This window comes from Eptesicus fuscus, chromosome 19 (assembly GCF_027574615.1).
Source record: "Eptesicus fuscus isolate TK198812 chromosome 19, DD_ASM_mEF_20220401, whole genome shotgun sequence".
NCBI lineage: Eukaryota > Metazoa > Chordata > Mammalia > Chiroptera > Vespertilionidae > Eptesicus > Eptesicus fuscus.
The window spans coordinates 44869669-44889092 of NC_072491.1; the positions used below are offsets into that span (position 1 = coordinate 44869669).

Here is a 19424-nt window from a genome sequence, read left to right on the forward strand (position 1 = left end):
GACTTTGTGATTTTGTTAGATAGTGTCAAATTGCCTTCCGCGGAAATTATAGCAGTCATTTTAGTTCTTTTAAAAAAAGCAAAGAAATAGAAATTTTAGAACAACCATAGACAGAGCCAGCCAAAGGGTTTTCCTATCCCCATTATTCTCTCTCCCTCAACATTAAGGATTACCACACTTGCTTCAGCCTTCAGTTGGTGCAGCAGGTTGATTCATGTACCCTAAAAGGATATGTCTAAGTTATAAACTTTAGTACCTGTAAATATGACCTTATTTGGAAATATGGTCTTTGCAGATGTAATTAAAGATCTTGATAAGAGATCAGCCTGGATTTATGGTGGGCCCTAAAAACCCAGTGATTGGTGTCATAAAAGAGAGGGAGATTTGACACAACAGAGACACTAAGCAAAGGGAACGTGAAGATGGAGGCGGAAATTGGAGTGATACATCGTTAAACCAAGAAACACCAAGGATTGCCAGCCACCACCAGTAAGAGGGAGGTATGGAAGGATTCTCCCTCAGAACCTCCAGAAGGAACCAACCCTGCTGACGACTTGATTTCAGACTTTTGGCCTCCTGAGTTGAGAATTAATTTGTGTGCTTTTTTCCCCCACCTAGCTTGTGGTCATTTGTGACAGCAGCCTTAGGAAACTTAAAGACCTGGCCTAGAACTGGCCTTTGGCAAGTAGTACTTCTTTCCTTTTCCACAGTCTTCAGCTATGGCAGATCGGAGTGACCCGATGTAGGCAAAGGAGGGGCGATGGAAACTGAGGTTCTTTCCCACACTGCCTGACTCAAACAGGGTCAAGTTTGTTGTTGTTGTTTTCCTTAAGTGTGGCAGAAAAGAGGGCTGAGGTAAGAGCTAATCAAAATTCCATTACCTCATTTGAGATGAGGTCATAGGTGGGTCTCTCTCTCTCTCTCTCTCTCTTTTGGTAACAAAGTTGGAAAGTAAACATCAGTTTGCACATGGATTTCTTTCAGGAATGTTGCAAATCTGACCTTACTTAAACTTTGCAGCTAATCTTACTGATTTTCCACAAAAGGGAAATCATTAGTTTGCCTTCCCTAATACCACAGTCACCAACTGGTCCATGGCAGAGGGGTCTGGGACTATTGCCTCCCTCCCACCCCATTCTAAGTAAGATGAGCAATAATAGTATTGTGCTCCAACCTAGCCCAATATTGACCCCAATGGTGAGGGTGCTCCCTTCAGAGTTCCCATAGTACATTGCTGTTCTTAGGATTTTCTGCTTTATATTAAAATTTTCCCTTTCAGTACAGGAAAGTAGTAATCTGTTAAATGCAAACTAAAATAACAATGGAAATGCCAGTTTTATACAAATATTTTTGGTTTTAAAAGTAATAATAGTATTCAATGTGATATTGAGGTATGGGGTCATTTCTTTTTTAAAAAATATATTTTTATTGATTTCAGAGAGGAAGGGAGAGGGAGAGATAGAAACACCAATGATGAGAGAGGATTGCACGTCCCCTACTGGGGATTGAGCCCGCAACCCGGGCATGTGCCCTTGACTGGAATCAAACCGGGACTTTTCAGTCCGCAGGCTGATGCTCTATCCACTGAACCACACCAGCTAGAGCATGGGCTCATTTCTTAAAACCAATATAACGACATGTATTAAGAAACCTGGAGCCCTGGCTGGTGTGGCTCAGTGGTTGAGCATTGTCCCATGCACCAAAAGGTCACCAGTTTGATTCCCAGTCAGGGCACATGCCAGGGTTGTGGGCTAGGTCCCCAGAGTTGGGGTGTGTGCAGTGTGCAGGAGGCAGCCAATGCATGTTTTTCTGTTTCTCTCTTTCCTTCCCACCCTCCCTCCCTCTCAAAAATCAATAAAAACGTATTTAAAAAGAAAACAAACCTGGAGAATATTAAAAACCTGTGACCCAGGAACTCGATCTCTAGGACTCCATCCTAACATGATAATCAGAGCCATGGACCAAGATTTATGTGTCAAGATGTTGACTGCAGCTTTATTTATAATAGTAGGATCTGAAAACAAACTAATGTGCAACAAACAGTTGGGCATCAATGAAGTGAGCAACAGTATGTCCTTGCAGCTCTTTATATCAATGCTTATATATTTGGTTTAATAAAAATTTCCTAAAAACTAATACATGAGGAAATTTCAAGCAGTACAGAAATGTAAAAAAATCAAGGGACAAGTCCCTCTGTGTGGTTGCTCTGAGGAAAAGGAAGTTTTCTCTTTCCACTGGGGTTGCCAAGCCTGGAAAATGTGAGTATTGCCAGCGGCCATCCTCCCCACAGCACCAAGTGTAGCCACCCGAGCGTGGAGCCAAGCACGGAGGAACTGGCCGACGCGGGAAGAAAGGAGGCCTGAGAGGCCAGCTCTGCTTCTGATCCCTTGAGATCCTGGTTTCTGCTGCTCACCCTAAAGTGTTAAACAATCTGATAAAACAGTTTTTCTGCCTTGACTTTTAACTTTTAAAATGAGTAGAGTCATGATAACAAAGCTGGGCCAGCCCTGGCCGGGTTGCTCAGTGGTTAGAGCGATGGCCTGTGGACCGAAGGGGTCGTGGGTTCGATTCCCAGTCAAGTGCACATACCGGTTGCGGGTTCCCAGGCCTGGGCACGTGCAGGAGGCAACCCATCCATGTGTCTCTCTCATGTCGACGTTTCTCTCTCTCCCTCTCCCCCATTTCACTGTCTACAAATCAATGGGAAAAATATCCTCAGGTGAGGATTTAAAAAAACCCCACACAACTGGGCCAGCTGCTTTATTGGAATAAAATTATATTGTTTGTACTGTAACCCAACAATCAATCAATTCTTCCAACAATTTGCAATGAAGTCCATTTGGCATGAGATGGGCTTTGTTAAACCACTAAAGGCCCCTAAATAAACACCTTTCTTGCCGGACCCGTTTGGAATTAACCCCGCCCCCTCCGCCGGCCCCTTCTTCCTTCGGGCTCCCGCGGACTCCAGGCTCTAAGTGCTAAAGCGTGTTTTTCACACAGAAGTTTCCGTTATTTCACTCGCACACACGGAGCCCTCCGCATCTCAGCCGGTTCCTTCACAGCTGGCAACCCGGCCCCGGGATGAAGGGCTCAGGCTCCTCGTGGGGCCTCACGAAGCGTCGTCCAGGGCCTGGCGGCTTACCGACTCCAAGCGCCCCCAGACTCCTCTCCAGGTCGCGGTCGGTGACCTCTTCTCCCCCACCTAACCGGATCTCCGCCGTCCACCCGGAACCCGCGCCGCCGGCCCGCTCCTGGCCCCTCCCACCGGGCCCGGCTCCTTCTAGAATCGCGCCGTCTTCCTCGCAGGAAACTCAGGCCGCTCACCCCACTCCGATCCCGCCCACGTGGCCCCGGCCCCACACGTGTCGCGCCCTCAGGGCTGCCCTGGGCCCGTCCACCCAGCCCCTAGGCCCACCCGCTGGGCGGTGCGCGGGAGAAACTGCGCCGCCAGCTCCGCCCCGGCTCCGCCCCCACCACAGGCTCCACCCAGACCCCGCCTACTCACCACAGGCTCCACCAGACCCCGCCCACTCACTCCCGGCTCCACCCAAACCCCGCCCACCAACAACAGGCTCCACCCATACCCCGCCCACTCACCCCCGGCTCCATCCAGACCCCGCCCACTCACCCCCCAGGCTCCACCCAGGCCCCGCCCACCCATCCCAGGCTCCACCGCTCGGAACTGCACCAGCGGCCTCAGGCCCCGCCCACCGCAGCAGGAGAACCCGAGCGGACTGCTGCACGCCAGCTCCGTCCCCGAAGCCCGCCTGCGGGGCTGATCTAGTCGCCCGCCTCAAGCCCGTGCCCTGGTCCAAGCCACCATGGATGGGGATGTCCCCACCGCTGCAGCCGCCCAGTACCAGCCGGCCAGCCCCCCGCGGGACGCCTGTGTCTACAACAGCTGCTACTGGTGAGGGGCGCGGGCGCAGCCCCCAGTATCTCCCAGGCTTGCTCCGCTGCAGCCGGGCCCCGCCTCCGCCCGGCCCCTTCCCGGGGTGCTCTGGGCCCCGACTGGCGGGTTTTCTGGTTTGGCGGGAGGAGGCCGTGGGTATGGTAGCCTCGTCTCCTGGTAGAACGTGGTCTCTGGGTGGGGGTGGGGAAGCACGGATTTCTCGGGGAATGGTAGGGTCGGGGGCTCATTACTTCTGCTGGGCGCTCTTCGCTTGGACATTTCTCAGCAGATTTCAGTGCTTGAGGGCAAGGCAGGGGAGTTGGAGCTGGAGGGTGGAACGCAGAGAGCCTTTTGGAAATTACTCTGCCGAAACCTGTGTGGTTTCACACTGATGTGAAGGTCGTTTTAATTTTGGAAGACAATGCAGGCACAGAGATTTTGCAATAACTTTCCTAGGGTCACCCAGTTAATAGCAGCCCGGAATACAATTCAGACCCTCTTGTACCAAAAACCATGATCGTAACCACCCTGTTGCCATTATAATAATGGTTATACTTACATAGCACTTGCTATATGCCAAGCATTGTGCTGAGTGGTCTATGTAAACGAATTCATTGAAGTCCCACAATTACCCTGGCGGTACGTACCCATTGTCATACCCATTTTAAAGATGAGAACACTGAAGTAACATGCCTAACGCCACATTGCTTGCGAGTAAGGAATGGGGATTTACATGTAGAATTTGGCTGTGGACTCTACATATTGTGCCCCTGTCCACCGCCACCTCTGTGGCTGAATGACCACGCCTACCTTAGTCCTTTGACTCCCACACCTACCCTTCCCTTGCCTGTATGACTCCTTCTCCACTTGAGTCCCTAAACAGTTGTGAAACCTTAGGGCAGTGGTTCTCAACCTTTCTAATGCCGCGACCCTTTAATACAGTTCCTCATGTTGTGGTGACCCCCAACCATAAGATTATTTTCGTTGCTACTTCATAACTGTAATTTTGCTACTGTTATGAATCGTAATGTAAATATCTGTGTTTTCTGATGGTCTTAGGCTCTACAGCCGCGGTTCTCAACCTGTGGGTCTGCTGTAGAGCCTAAGACCATCGGAAAACACAGATATTTACATTACGATTCATTAACAGTAGCAAAATTACAGTTATGAAGTAGCAACGAAAATAATTTTATGGTTGGGGGTCACCACAACATGAGGAACTGTATTAAAGGGTCGCGGCATTAGAAAGGTTGAGAACCACTGCCTTAGGGCCATCTGAAACTACTGTTCCCTCTTTCAGCTGGTCACTAATCTGGTGCCACCAAAAGCTTAACAATTTGTTCAGCTCTGACTACATGTCAGGCCCGGTGCCAAGTTCTTTCATCCATGGACACAGGTTCTGCTTATTATCATTTTCCTAATTTTTTAAATGAAAAAGATGAGCCACAGAGAAGCCTGTTGTTTACCCAAGATGACACATCTAGCACGTGGTAGTCCTGAAACTGGAACCTGTAATGCTGGAGTCCATGCTTAACTACTACACTTTTTGTCTGCCCTGCTCCCACCTAAATCTTAGTAGTTCTTATCCCTAATGTCTATTCATTGTTTCATTCATTCATTCAGTAAATGTCTATTAGGCATTTGGAGTGTGTAGTGCAGGATTTTAGGCACTAGCGATACAGCAGTGAACAAAATAGACCAAGTACCTGGTAAGATCTGATATTTTTTTAATGTTTTTGTTGGGGGAAAGCAGACAAAAACAAGTAAACCATGTTTGGGTGGTAAGTGCCACACAAGACAGAACCAGGTCAGGTGGAGACTGACTTTTTTTATATTAGGATATTTAAGGAAGACATTGTTGGTAAAGTGGTATTTGAACAGAAATCTGAAGAAAAAGAGGGTGGGAGCTTCGTGGATATTGGTGGGACATTCCAGGCAGGAGGAGCAGCAGGGGCGAGGGCTCTGAGAAGGAAGTATGCCATGAATATTCTAGGACTAACAAGGAGGTTGGCACAGTTGGAGTGGAGCGGTTTGATGGGAGGATGGGAGGAGATGAATGTGTCTCCAGTAGATCATCTTTTAGTTTCTTCAGCCACAGGCCAGACTCTCCTTGGCTAGCTCTTGGGGACCTGATCCAGTTCTTCCTAACAGGCCATTCTGCCAGCCTGTACCCTACCCTGCCAGGTCTTTAACTTCAGCTGGCTTCACACTGCTCAGTGCCGTCCTGAATTTGAATGTGCTGGAGAATCACCTGGGAGCTTGTAAAACATGCATCTCCTAGGCTCCCACCCCAGACTCTGGATGTATGAGCAGCACAGTGGAGGAGTTTGAGTCCACTGATCACATTTCGAGGAATACAGGCATAGACAACGAAGTCTGCCTCTTTTTTAAAAAAATATATTTTGTTGATTTTTTTTTACAGAGAGGAAGGGAGAGGGATAGAGAGTTAGAAACCTTGATGAGATAGAAACATCGATCAGCTGCCTCCTGCACTCCCCCTACTGGGGATGTGCCCGCAACCAAGGTACATGCCCTTGACCGGAATCGAACTCGGGACCCCTCAGTCCGCAGGCCGACGCTCTATCCACTGAGCCAAACCGGTTGGGGCCAAAGCCGGCCTCTTGAGCAGAGCAAGTCCTCTAAGATCTGGTCACTGCCTGTTCCTCCAGTCTCATTTTGAACCTGCCTTCTCTGCTGTACTGCAGGGTTTCGCACCTTGGTGCCTTTGATACCTTGGATGCGTTAAATCGTTGTTGTGGCGGCTGTCCTGTGTGTTGTAGGAAATGTAGCCGCATCCCTGGCCTGTACTCAATAGAGTCCCGTAGCATCCCCTCCCGATTTGTGACCATGAAAATGTCTGCAGGCATTGCCAAATTCCCCCTGGGGGGTCAAATCGCCTCTGATTGAGAACCCGTGCTTTGCCCTGTCGGAACACACCCGGCAGGTATGCCTTACTGCCTTTGCTCCTGTGAGTTCTTCTAACTTGAAATAAATGCCACCTCCACGTCGGTTAGCTTCCCTCAGGTGCTGATTATCTTTAAGACCCAGCTTCGTGATACCAGTGGTGGCCAGTTTCTGTGTGGCACTGTGTGGTTTGTGGAGCATTTTACCTTTCTGCGTGCTTCTCTGACTAAACCCATCACGAGCAATCCTTCCTTGCAGAATCTTGGCCCTAATGCTGCTTTGTTAGCTTTTCTGCTGCCAAAATAATCAACCGACAGGTTGAGAAATTCTCATCACTCCCCACTTTTTTCTAAACCAGTTAAATGGGTGCCAGGACTCACATTAAATCAAGGGCTCTTTCCATCTCAGTGTTTCCAAGTATATAAGGCCCTTAGTTTTATTAACATCACAAGTTTCATGAAATCCTCCTACATGATATTAATTGCACTCTTGAAAGAAAAAGGACAATAGAAATGGACTATAAGTTCAGTATCTCTTAAATTTGTTTCTCCTGTGTAACATTCACACGTATTTGAAAAATTAGGCCAAATATGTCCAAACCACATGTGTGCTCAGCCTACGAGTATTGCTTATGGTACATATGGATTCATGAACTTTTTGCATTCTGTGCACATCTGTGGGAGGAGGTTAAGGGGAACAAACAAGAAAAAACAACTGACCTGTTCCTCCATCTTCCCTTATCCCTTAGAGTTAGCGATTCCCTCTTCTGTGCTTTCTCTATGCATCTTTCATGGCCTTGGATGCTTGCTTATTTATGGATCTGTATGTCTCCTCTCACTGTCTGTAAGCTCTGATTTATCAGATCTTCCAAGCACTTAGCATAGCGTTTTGTATATCACAGGCTCTTGAAGATGTTTGTGGCCAACTCTCCAAAATGTCTATAGGCAAGACAGACAAATGTCTTTTCAGAACTTGGTCTCAAAACATCCAGATTTTTAACAATGTTAGATACCACATGTTATATGTCCCATTGAAACAGTACATGTTTATTGCTCCATACGTCATAGCCTATGGAAGTAGTTAGTGGCAATCTCCTGCTGTTACCTCTACCACCTCTTTTTCCATAAGGTTTCTTAGGTATTTTAGTTAAAAACAAAATCACAGGAGAAAAACACCAGAAGCTCAACTTCGGTGCTTTAAGCCCAGTCTTACGTAGCATTGAGACAGGTAGACAAGGGCAAGACTCGTGAATAAAAAAAGTGTTTATTTCCATAAAATGGTGACAGCCCTCCAAGCCCTTGGGGCCTTGCTTTGTTTTTGGGTAGCATGGTGTAGGAGGCTGGAAGTTAGGCCTTGACAGATTGAGTCACGTGCGTGAACAGAGTCTTGGTGTGGTTTGTGGCTCCCTGGAGAAAGGAGCCCAAGAGCTGACCTGAGGGTACTGCCAGCAGGGGCTGTGCGTGTCTGGGCAGGAGTGTGACTGTGGCCGCTAGTGTGGCTTGGTTGGACGCACTGGCCATTGCGTTACTTAGGCGGCTCTGACCGCTGCTGCAGATAGTTAAAGGCCTCTCCTGTAGAAGGGAGTTTTATCTGGGGCCGAGGTATAGGAAAGTAGATTTCAATTCACTATGAGAAAGAACGTTATGTAAGTCAGGACTTCCTCCGTACCAGAGGGACTTGGGGAATCGCACTCATAGGGGCTCCCCCCCGGCAAAGAATTCCTGGACATATCACATCACTGCCCTGATCCTTTCCACGCAGGAGCCCTGCCACCCCACACACCCACCCTGTCCCATTCCTTAAGGAGCAGGCAACTGGTATTACTAAGATGTATTGAGTATTTCTAATATAATGTGATTATGCCCATTTTACAGACGAGAAAGGATGTTCATCTCAGCTCAGGATGTTTAAAGTTTCTTACTTTTTACAGAGGAGAAAGGATGTTCATCTCAGCTCAGGATGTTTAAAGTTTCTTACTTTTTAAGTGTCTGAGTTGGAATTCCAACTGTATCTCACATCCCTGGACCCAATGCTTATAGAACATTAGACATTCTATTTTTTAATTGATTTTTAGAGAGAGAGAGAAAGGGAGGGAGAGAAAGAGAGAGACACTGATTTGTTGTTCCACTTATTTGTGCATTCACTGATTGCCTCTTATATGTACCCTGAGCAGAGATCGAACCCACTACCTTGGCATATTGGGACGACACTCTAACCAGCTGAGCTACGGGCCAGGGCTTCTAGAATATTGACACAGCTTTTTATCAGTTATAAAATGCCTCTATACACACACACTGCTGGGGGAGGTAATGAGCTCTGTGTCTGCAGAGGGTCCACACCGTATAGGCTGGATAACAGCTGGTTGGGGATGTTTTAGAGGAGGTTCAAATGTTTGCGACTTGTTGGATGCGATGGCGTTTCATGCCATCATCAGTCTTTTGTTCAGATTTGAAAGACACAGAGTGTTCTTGCTTAATTATACTGATTAGATAATTATTTTATTCCAGTGAAGAAAATATTTGGAAGCTCTGTGAATACATCCAAAACCACGACCAGTATCCCTTAGAAGAATGCTACGCTGTCTTCATATCGAATGAGAGGAAGATGGTAAGTTGGTGAGTGACTGCAGAAAGAAAACAAGAGATTTAGGACATTAGGTGCTAAATATAGAGTGGGTTTAATACTATTTTAAAATGTGCTTTGTAAAGTACAGCAGCATCTTAACATTTGTTTTTGGATGAGATTTTTTTTTACCTTCTAGGGTACAGTTGAGTTAGGAGTGTTTAGTTTCTCACTTGTAGGTAGGGAAATATGGGATGGTGTGTTCACACAGATGAAATTCCTTTTCCCTAGGAGTTTAAGTAGAACTATAATGAACATATATGGAGGATTAAATAAAAGTAAGTCCTTCCTATTTTGTAAAGCACGTTTGCAAGGATCGCCTCATTTGATCCTAATGGGAATCCTGTGAACGAGGCAGTTTCAGACCGCTGTCTCCGTGTTATAGGTGAGGAAATAGAGACTCAGGGAGGTTTCATGAATAATGAAGCGAGAAAGCAAGACTTGAATCTGCCAGGCCTTCTGATTCCTCATTCAGGTCTCTACTCTCCAAGGACCATCGTATAATTAATTTTTGCTTTAAAATTTTTAAGGACACTTAGTAGTAGTATTTGGATTCCTTACCCACTCATTCTTTCACCTGGATTGTTGGTTGCTTAGAAATATTTTATTTTTCGTGTATGCGTTGCTTTGAAGAATTTAGTGGTGGTTTAGCTAAAAGGGTGGCTTATGCAATTTGTTGTTTTTGTAGATTCCTATCTGGAAACAGCAGGCAAGACCTGGAGATGGGCCTGTGATTTGGGTAAGATGGTCAACACAGAGAGTGTCTGATGCACTATTAGTATGGTGATCCCTGAGGGCCCTTTAAGTTTTGGTAGAGCAGAAAGGATAGGGCAGTAGAGAAAGGCTAATTATAAATTGACTTTTGAGAATAGATGTTAGTTGGGCTAAGGTAGAAGCCCTTACAGCCATGTTTATTTTAATTTTGAAATTATTACAGGAACGATTTTATTTTTTGTTTGTTTTGTTGTTCTTATTAATCCGCATCTGAGGATATTTTTGCCATTGATTTTTAGAGAGAGTGGAAGGGATGGGGAGAGACAGTGAGAGAAAAACATCAATGTGAGAGACACATCATTTCATTGCCTTCCGCATGTGTCTTGACCAGGGCCAGGGATCAAGCCTGCAACCGAAGTACATGCCCTTGATCAGAATCAAACCTAGGACCCTTCAGTCTTTGGGCTCTATCCACGGAGCCACACTGCCTAAGGCATTACAGGAATGAATTTAAATGGTGTGTGTGGCAGATATATTTGTTATCTCCCAGACCCTTATCCTTTCAGCACTGGGAAGGACTTTAGAAATATCTAGTCCAGCTGCACATGAGAATTATCTGAAAACTGTTAAAAATACTGTACTGCCCTGGCTGGTTTGGCTCAGTGGAGAGAGCGTCAGCCTGGTGACTGAAGGATCCCAGGTTTGATTCCGGTGAAGGGCACATGCCGGGTTGCGGGCTCGATCCCCAGTAGGGGGCATGCAGGAGGTAGCTGATCAGTGATTCTCTCTCATCATTGATGTCTCTATCTCTCTCTCCCTCTCCCTTCCTCTTTGAAATCAATAAAAATATATTAAAAAAATACTGTACAAATTTCTGATGTAGTTGATCTAGAGAAGGATTTAGGAATTAGCGTTTTTAGCAAACTCCTGCGTGAACCTGACTGGTGTTGGAAAAACACATCTGTTCCAGCCCCTTCATTTTTCAGGTGAAACAAGCCCAGAAAGGCAACGTGAGTAGCTCAAGGTCATCTAGCTGATCAGTGCAGAACTGGGTCTCAGGCCTGGGTCCTTTCCAGTGCACATCGTGCGTCACCTTAACCTGGCCCCGTGAAGAACAGAAATGTTTATGCTAGTAACCATGAAGATAAAGTAAAAGAAAAACTCCATTCATGATAATTTTTTAAATTATATTTTATTGATTTTTTTACAGAGAGGAAGGGAGAGGGAGAGAGAGTTAGAAACATCGGTGAGAGAGAAACATTGATCAACTGCCTCCTGCACATCTCCACTGGGGATGTGCCCACAACCAAGGTACATGCCCTTGACTGGAATCGACCTGGGACCCTTCAGTCCGCAGGCCAGCGCTCTCTCCACTGAGCCAAACCGGTTAGGGCCATTCATGATAAGTTAACGAACATGTAGTTTCTGATACTTATTTAAAATAAGAGACCATTTGAATTGGCTCCATTTAACATATATTTATTGGGTACCTATTATATGTCAGGCACAAAACAGGCTAAAGTCCTTGGCTTCACCGAGCTCACATTTTCACTCCTTTCCCAGCGGGTGATGTGCGGCTCTGACACTGAAGCCCAAATCCAGCAGTGTTGGGTGTTGGGTCAGGAGCTCGGATCAGGAGTCAGACACAGTGGGGTGAAGCCCCAGTCTCTCGTTGATGGCTGTGAACTGGACGTGTTATGTACCCTCTTTTTTCAGTGTCCTCTCAGGTCAGTGGGTTTGGGAGGCCTCGAGGAGGTAATGCAGGAAGTATTATCCAGGTATTCGGGACGGTGCCTGGTGCTGTGCTCGATAAGCGGTAGCTACTAGTATTGTTGTTAGCGACACCGCATAACCCCTGTTGCAGACGGTCCATCTCATTTATGACCATCCTCATTAATGACCCGCTCAGCTGATTTTGAGTCAGGGTCTTGCTTCCCTTTTTTTTAGGTAACTTGCAGGGCGAGGACCTGTGGTCATGTCCCTCTTTTTAAAAGCCTTTACCAATAAATAAGTAAATAAGTAAATAAAATAAAAAGACATTTACATACATAATCTCATTCGTTCTCCCAGTATACTCTGAGGCACATGCTACAGTTACCTTCATTTTATAAAAGGGTAACTGAGGCTGGTCAGTGGAGGGGCTCGAGTAGGCGAGCCGACTTCAGAATGCCTTACTGCTTGCTCCCCTGCCCCCTGCAACCATTGACTTGTGTTTCCCACTCGCTTCTCTGGGAACTCCCCAAGGGTGAGGAGCTGTCTTTCTCGCCTCTGTATCTATATTTTAACAGCACAGTTTCCCACAAACGATAGGGAAGGGAGTGTGTACTGCAAAACAACCGTAACATGAGTTAGACGATGTCAAGAGAGAAACAGATTTTTAGAAGGTAGCTGTGCTCACCACTATACTACCAACGCCTTGAGAAACAGATTTTGGATACGGCAGAGACTGCTTCTGGCAGGGGATGGGAGAAGATTAAAACAACAACAACACGGACTTACGGGAAGAGAGCCTTTGAGTTAGAGCTTGAGTGATGGGTGTGGAGAGAACCGTAGGAAAGGTTGCCTCAGATGCGGGGGGGCGGGGGGGGGGGGTGAGAATAAGATGAACAAGCGCAGGGAAAGGAAACTGGACTGTTATGGGGGAGGCACTCTTCGTTTAAACCTGGAGGGTCAGATGCATTAGGAGGGGAGTACAGGGAATGAGCATCCATTCCTGAAGCTATTTCTGCTTTCCTAAGGTAGAACTGGAGCCAGAGGAAGCACTTTAGGCTCCAACGGTACAACATCGCGAGTCTCAATAAGTGAATTACCTTTCCCACCTCACAGAGTCAAATGAAATAACATTTGAGAAAATGCTTTATAAGCTCTGAAGTACTAGAAACGTAAGATGATATTATGAATGTTATCCTAATACTAGAGGCCCGGTGCATGAAATTGGTGCACTCGGGGGAGGAGGGGATGTCTCTCAGCCCAGCCTGTGCCCCCTCACAGTCTGGGACCCCTTGCTCCTTACCGCCCGCCTGCAGCGGAGGCGGGAGAGTCTCCTGCCACTGTCACTGCGCTTGCCAGCCGTGAGCCGACTTCTGGCTGAGTGCTGCTCCCCCTGTGGGAGCCCACTGACCACCAGGGAGCAGCTCCTGCATTGAGCGTCTGCCCCATGGTGGTCAGTGCGCGTCATAGCTACTGGTCGTTCTGCCGGTTGTTCCGCCATTTGGTTGATTTGCATATTAGGGTTTTATTATATAGATGACTGAACTTTTAATCTCGCAGTGCTGTTCTCTGTGATAGTGTTTTTGCTTCTAAGAACTCAACGCACTGGACTGCCCTCATGTTCCTTGATAACCACCCTGACATCCCTTCCAGCAGTGCCTGGTGTCAAGGAGTGAGAGTGAGGATTCACATACAGTGTCTGAGCTGTGCACACAAAGCTCTCTTTACTCCTTAATGGTTACACATGAGGTTTTAGCTGATTAAAACAAAACAAAACAAACAAACAAAACAAAACCAAAAGCAAAAACAAAAGCCAACATTTTCCTTTCCTTTAGCTACCAGTCTAGTATAAAACAGTCCCCTTTATTAAGAGGTGGGAGGATATTCTTGCAGACTCTATCCTCTGTTCATATGCATGCATGTGTACTTCGGAATGCATGTGTGTCCACATAAACTTTTTAAAAAGAATATATTATGCATATTCTGCAATTTGCTTTTTACACCCAGCTATATAACATGGACATTTTCCTGTTTTCCACATAAATTTACCAAAATCTTTTTAACAGCTACTCCATCCTATGGCTGCATGCATCATCATTTATTAACCTTACCCCTTGTGGTGGGCTTTTGTTTTTTTCTGAATTTCCACTATTATAAACAGTGCTGCAGAGATTTTATATATGTATAAATATATATATGCCATTTCTTGTGTATTGCCATTTCTCTCTAGGGTGGATTCCTCGAGGTAAAATTGCTGGGTCAAGGAGTTTCTGATATATACGAACATTTCCACTGTCTACCGTGTCACTGGACATTTGGTCTGTTTTCAGGATTTTGTGTTTGCTTTGTTTTATTTTGCTCTTATAAAGAGGGCTGTATTCATCTTGTGTCTGCTCTTGGGGCTATGTATGCATTATATCTTAGACAGCCTTGGAATTCACCATCATAGAGTAACTTGGTTAACTTGGGCAACTTTTACCTCCAGGATTACCATGTTGTTTTGCTTCATGTTTCAAGTGGAGGACAGAGCTTCATTTATGATCTCGACACTGTCCTGCCATTTCCCTGCCTCTTTGATGCTTATGTGGAAGATGCCTTTAAGTCCGATGAGGACATCCATCCCCAGTTTAGAAGGTGAGGAAATTCAGGATGAATTTTCCTACTTTCTGACATGAGACCTTGACAATTATATAGAGTGGGTTTGTTTCTTTTTGCATTTGCTTAGTAAAAGATTGCTTATCTTGGCATCACCATTGAGTTGATATTTGAGAATGATGTGCTACACAGAAGATTCAAAATGTTTTAAAGTTTGTCCATCGTATAAAAGGTTGGCAGTCTTTTAAAAATGTGTGTGATAAGATCTCAAACATTTTCTTAGTCATTTAGGGGATTTCTCTCATACTCTTGTTTTTGAGGGGGTGGTAGGGTGTGTGTGGTGTGGGATAGGATGCCTTATGATGCCAAAATTGAGAAGGCCGTCATGGCAGCACCTGAAAATAATGTGTTTTGCCCCCGATACCAGATATATTTTGTACCTTTGTAGTTCTGGATTTCATTTGATCATTTCTCATGGCTTCTTTAAGAGTTAACAAGCCACACACATATTTGCATATTACTAATAGTAGGAAAACGCCTGCTTAGTTTTTTTAAAAATATATTTTATTGATTTTTTACAGAGAGGAAGGGAGAGGGATAGAGAGTTAGAAACATCAATGAGAGAGAAACACCGATCAGCTGCCTCCTGCACACCTCCCACTGGGGATGTGCCCGCAACCAAGGTACATGCCCTTGACCGGAATCGAACCTGGGACCTTTCAGTTCACAGGCCGACACTCCATCCACTGAGCCAAACCAGTCAGGGCAAAATGCCTGCTTAGTTTTGTGCATGTCATAGAAAATGAGTCTTTACAAAAATTGAGTTAGAATTTCAACTGTGATTCATTTCAACTGTGGTAAATGAATGCTGATTTATCTGCAGGAAATTTAGAGTTATCCGCGCCGATTCTTACTTGAAGAACTTCGCTTCTGACCGATCTCACATGAAAGATTCCAGTGGGAACTGGAGAGAACCTCCTCCCTCGTATCCCTGCATTCAAACTGGAGGTGAGCCAAACACTCGTCCTTGGAGGCATTTCCGATCCCTGTGCAGATCAGCTTTTTAGGGAGAAAAATCTCATTGCTTTTTGGGTAAACCCTCTGAGGGGTAAAGAGATAAGAAGAGGAAGTGTGGTTCTGTGTTTTTATTAGCTTCAGAAATTGAGGCACGGAGAACAGGACTGGAAGGCATAAGGCCTCATGGGAGAGGAAAAGTGTTGGGAGTAGACTTCGCCACCTGCTAGAATATTGGAGGTACTTATTGCTGGGACACTGGCCTGTAGGAGAGCTGCATGTTTGTGCCATTTAACACTGGGGCTAGTAGCACCTTGCTGTGGTAGGGTTTCACGTTCTGGTGGAAAAAATCACCAGTGCATCCTTGTGATGGATGAAGTGTCAGATCCCTGGCGCTAGAACAAAATCTGCATTAGGAGGAGGGGAGAGCTCGCAGGTTTTATTGTCCCACTCATCCGGTTTATGTGCTTTTAGGCATCAGTCCAGTTAATAATTCCTTGAGATTTGAGTAGATGAAGAGTTCTTCACCCTATTACTATTGTTTGGCACTCACATGAGTTGAAACATTATTAATGGTTGAGAGTAATTCACAACCTTGCCATTGATTGGTGAGGTCATCCCCTCACATGGGTGATACTGTCTGTGGAAAGTGCTCTGTAAGCTGTGCAACAGCCAGAGAAATGGAGCAGAAGTATCCAGAGTTCAGCAAGGAAGAAAGTAAGAACATAGTTGGCATATTCGAAGGGCGTGAACTAAGAGAGGAATCAAACTCTGATTTTTGAGGGTCTCTGTGAGAAGCTCTCGTCATTTAAAAAATTGATACTGGAATCGCTTTTTGGTCTACCAGCCTGCTTTCCCGGCTCAGCATCGGAATTGGGACCGATCCTTGGCTAGGCGAGGACTTCACAGGTCTACCTTTCAGTCTTGGACAACCTGCTGTAGGGGGCGTGGTCTGGGGCAATGTGCTTCGGCAGCTTCCCATCTCGTGGATGTGAACTCAGAGCCTTGTGCATAGTAGACGTGCGGGAAACACCACCTCATCAGCCCTGATGGTCTTTGAGTCATTCCTTAGGGTTTGATGACTACTCTCCTGTAATCAGTGATGCTTTGTGTCAGGCTTTGTGCATCCCCTTTACATATTAATTTATTTTCCACCACAACTCAACGAGTTCAGCCTTATTTTCCACGTTGGATAGATGCATGAACCTTTTGCCTAAGGTGCGTGGCTAGGAAGTGGTAGGGTCAGCACACTGTGCTTAAGAAAGGTTTTTTTATGGGGGAGGAGGTGTCTTCTTTGTTTTTTTTTTTTATGCTATACACACTTTAAAAAAAATGTTTTTATTGATTTTTAGAGAGTAAGGAAGGGAGAGGGATAGAGAAGTAGAAACATCAGTGATGAAAGAGAATTATCTGTTGGCTGCCTCCTGCACTGGGGATCAAGCCCAAAGCAGGATCTCTTGGTTCATAGGTTGACATTCAACCACTGAGCCACACCAGCTGGGCTATTGATATTTTTAAGTAAGACTACCTGAAGATAGTAATGATTTTTTACTTAATTATATTAAAGGGCCTAGAAAACAAATACTGTTATATTTCAGAAGTTGAGGTTTCCATTAGCAGTTTGTTAAATATGTTAGCTGACCTGCTCTCTGACTTACATGGGGCCTGGTGTCTATCCAAGGTAAGCAAGAGCTTTGCCCATCTCTCCTTGGAGGCTCCGATATTTCCTTTATTTCGGGGTACTTGGCCACCCTGCATCCCAGCTTTCTGATGACTTCAGTGATACTACTGGTTTTGCTGATTTTTCACAGAGAGGAAGGGAGAAGGATAGAGAGCTAGAAACATTGAGAGAGAAACATCGATTGCCTCCTGCACACCCCCCACTGGGGATGCGCCCGCAGCCAAGGTACATGCCCTTGATCGAACCCGGGACCCTTTTTAAATATACAGATTCTTTTTGCAGTTCTTTTATTTTCTTGTAATTTATTTGCTGAAGAAACAGTCTGGGAGAAGCAGTCTGGATTTTCCTAATGGTGTCTCTTTTGTATCCTCTGAATTCCCTGTAAATTGGCAGTTTGGTTATTCATGCATTTTTTTTTTTTTCATTTAACTGTTTAGTTTTAGAGTCCAGAGTGCTAACCATTACACAATGGAATTAACTGTTGAGTTTTAAATAACTTTAGACTTCCAGAGAATTTGCTACAATAGAACAAAGTTCCTATATACACTTTACTCAGATTCCGAGTAAACCATAGTGTAATCATTAAAACCAAGAAAATGATACAATTGATAAAAAAAATATTGACGTAATACTATGAACTTAGAGACGTCATTTACGTTTTGCAAGTTTTCCCACTCATGTTTTTTCTGGTCCAGGCTAGTAGGTTTCGTTGTGATGTCTCCTTCAATCTGTGACAAATTCTCTCTTTCTGCTGTAACTTGTAAACTTTGGAAGAGTACTGGTCAGTTATTTTGTAGGGTATCCCTCCGTTTGGGTTTGTGTGATGTTTTGTCCTGAGTAGATCAAGGTTTCACATCTGCGACAAGAATACCACAGCAGTGATATTGAACCCTTTATCCATTTGAATAAATCCCCCTCCTTTTGGTCTTCTGGGTGGTTTTATTGCTGTTAAACCAAAACTGTGTTTTCAGTGGACATTTCTCTCATGTCCTTTTTTAGATTCCAAAATGAACCTGAATGATTTTATCAGTATGGACCCCAAGGTCGGGTGGGGAGCTGTGTACTCGCTGTCTGAGTTTGTACATCGTTTTGGCAGTCAAAGCTGCTGAACTTGACACCCGGACGTAGAACCATGGAGCAGTGCGGGGACACGAACAGTCAACCTCCTGGTACATTTGGTTTGCAACTGTGTTTTCTTCTTTTAAGTCATTTCACTTGCAACGTGAGTGAACAAAAACAGAAAAACGTTTTTTTTTTCCATGTGTCAGGTTGAAACGAGATGTCGTGTATGTTTGCCAAGAGAGTCCTAACGGCTCATTGGTTAAAACATGTGATGACGTATGCCAGTGATTGCTTTCATTGTGATAGAGTGTAGACTTCGTGTCTGTTCTGGATGTTGCGTTCTTCTCCAGCTACACTGTAAGCTCCTGGCGGGCAGGGCTGTGTGGCTCGTTGCACAGTGGGGCTCTAGTACCCGTGAAAGGTGGCCAGATGATGTTTGTGACTGTGTGGCTGCTTGAAGAGGGCTGATACTGTGAGCTGAATCAGCAGTAAGTATTAGTCTTTTTGGACTCCTAAGTTCTTTAAAAAGATGACAGCTTGCTCAGGTTTGAATGTAGTTTGGCCTATTTGTATGTGTGTTTTTTAAAAAAAAATAAAATTTATTTAAAATTAATTTTGATTTTAAAGATTTTGTGTCAATTTTGATGACCTGAGAGATGCCAAAGAATATTCTGATTTGTAGATGGGAACTGTGATTTTAAAATACATTTACCGGCTGGTCCGAGTGCAGTGGTGTCTTACAACTAATTGATCACAGCCAGTTACAGATTTCTTTGTTCCTTCTCCACTCCCACTGCTTCACTTGACTAGCCTAAAAAAAAAAATAATAATACATTTACCTGTCTTCCTTCTTGAAGATGTGTTAAAAATTTGGCTTTCATCATATAATTCCAAATAAAAGTTGTTTGGCGTTAACCCAGCATATAGCGGCAGCCCTCATTCATGTTTTCCTGATTCTCCTGTAAAAAATAAGTAATTTCTTATAGCAAGGATACCCAAGCTTTTGATCTTAAATGAGTTTTCTGCTTATTAAAAAACTTTAATCCTATCTAATAAAGAGGGAATATGCTAATTGACCATCACTCCATCACAAAGATGGCTGCACCCACAGCTGAGGCCAAGTTCTCATTAGGAGCCTTAACGAGCAATCAGCAGGGACCTGAGGCTATGCCCTCCCCCACCCCCGTGGGGCTTGACAGGGGATCTCAGGCAGTGCCCTCCACCTGGCAG

General features: G+C 45.1%; 1 protein-coding gene across 1 annotated transcript; it reads left to right on the plus strand.

Moving 5' to 3' along the window:
- Positions 1 to 3730: 3730 nt before the first annotated feature.
- Positions 3731 to 18766, plus strand: NTAQ1 (N-terminal glutamine amidase 1). Its single transcript, XM_008143293.3, has 6 exons — positions 3731 to 3910; positions 9304 to 9403; positions 10107 to 10157; positions 14328 to 14476; positions 15321 to 15445; positions 18132 to 18766. Exons 1-6 carry the CDS (start codon positions 3822 to 3824, stop codon positions 18239 to 18241), a joined length of 624 nt encoding a protein of 207 aa, XP_008141515.1. The 5' UTR covers positions 3731 to 3821; the 3' UTR covers positions 18242 to 18766.
- The last annotated feature ends 658 nt before the right edge of the window (positions 18767 to 19424 follow it).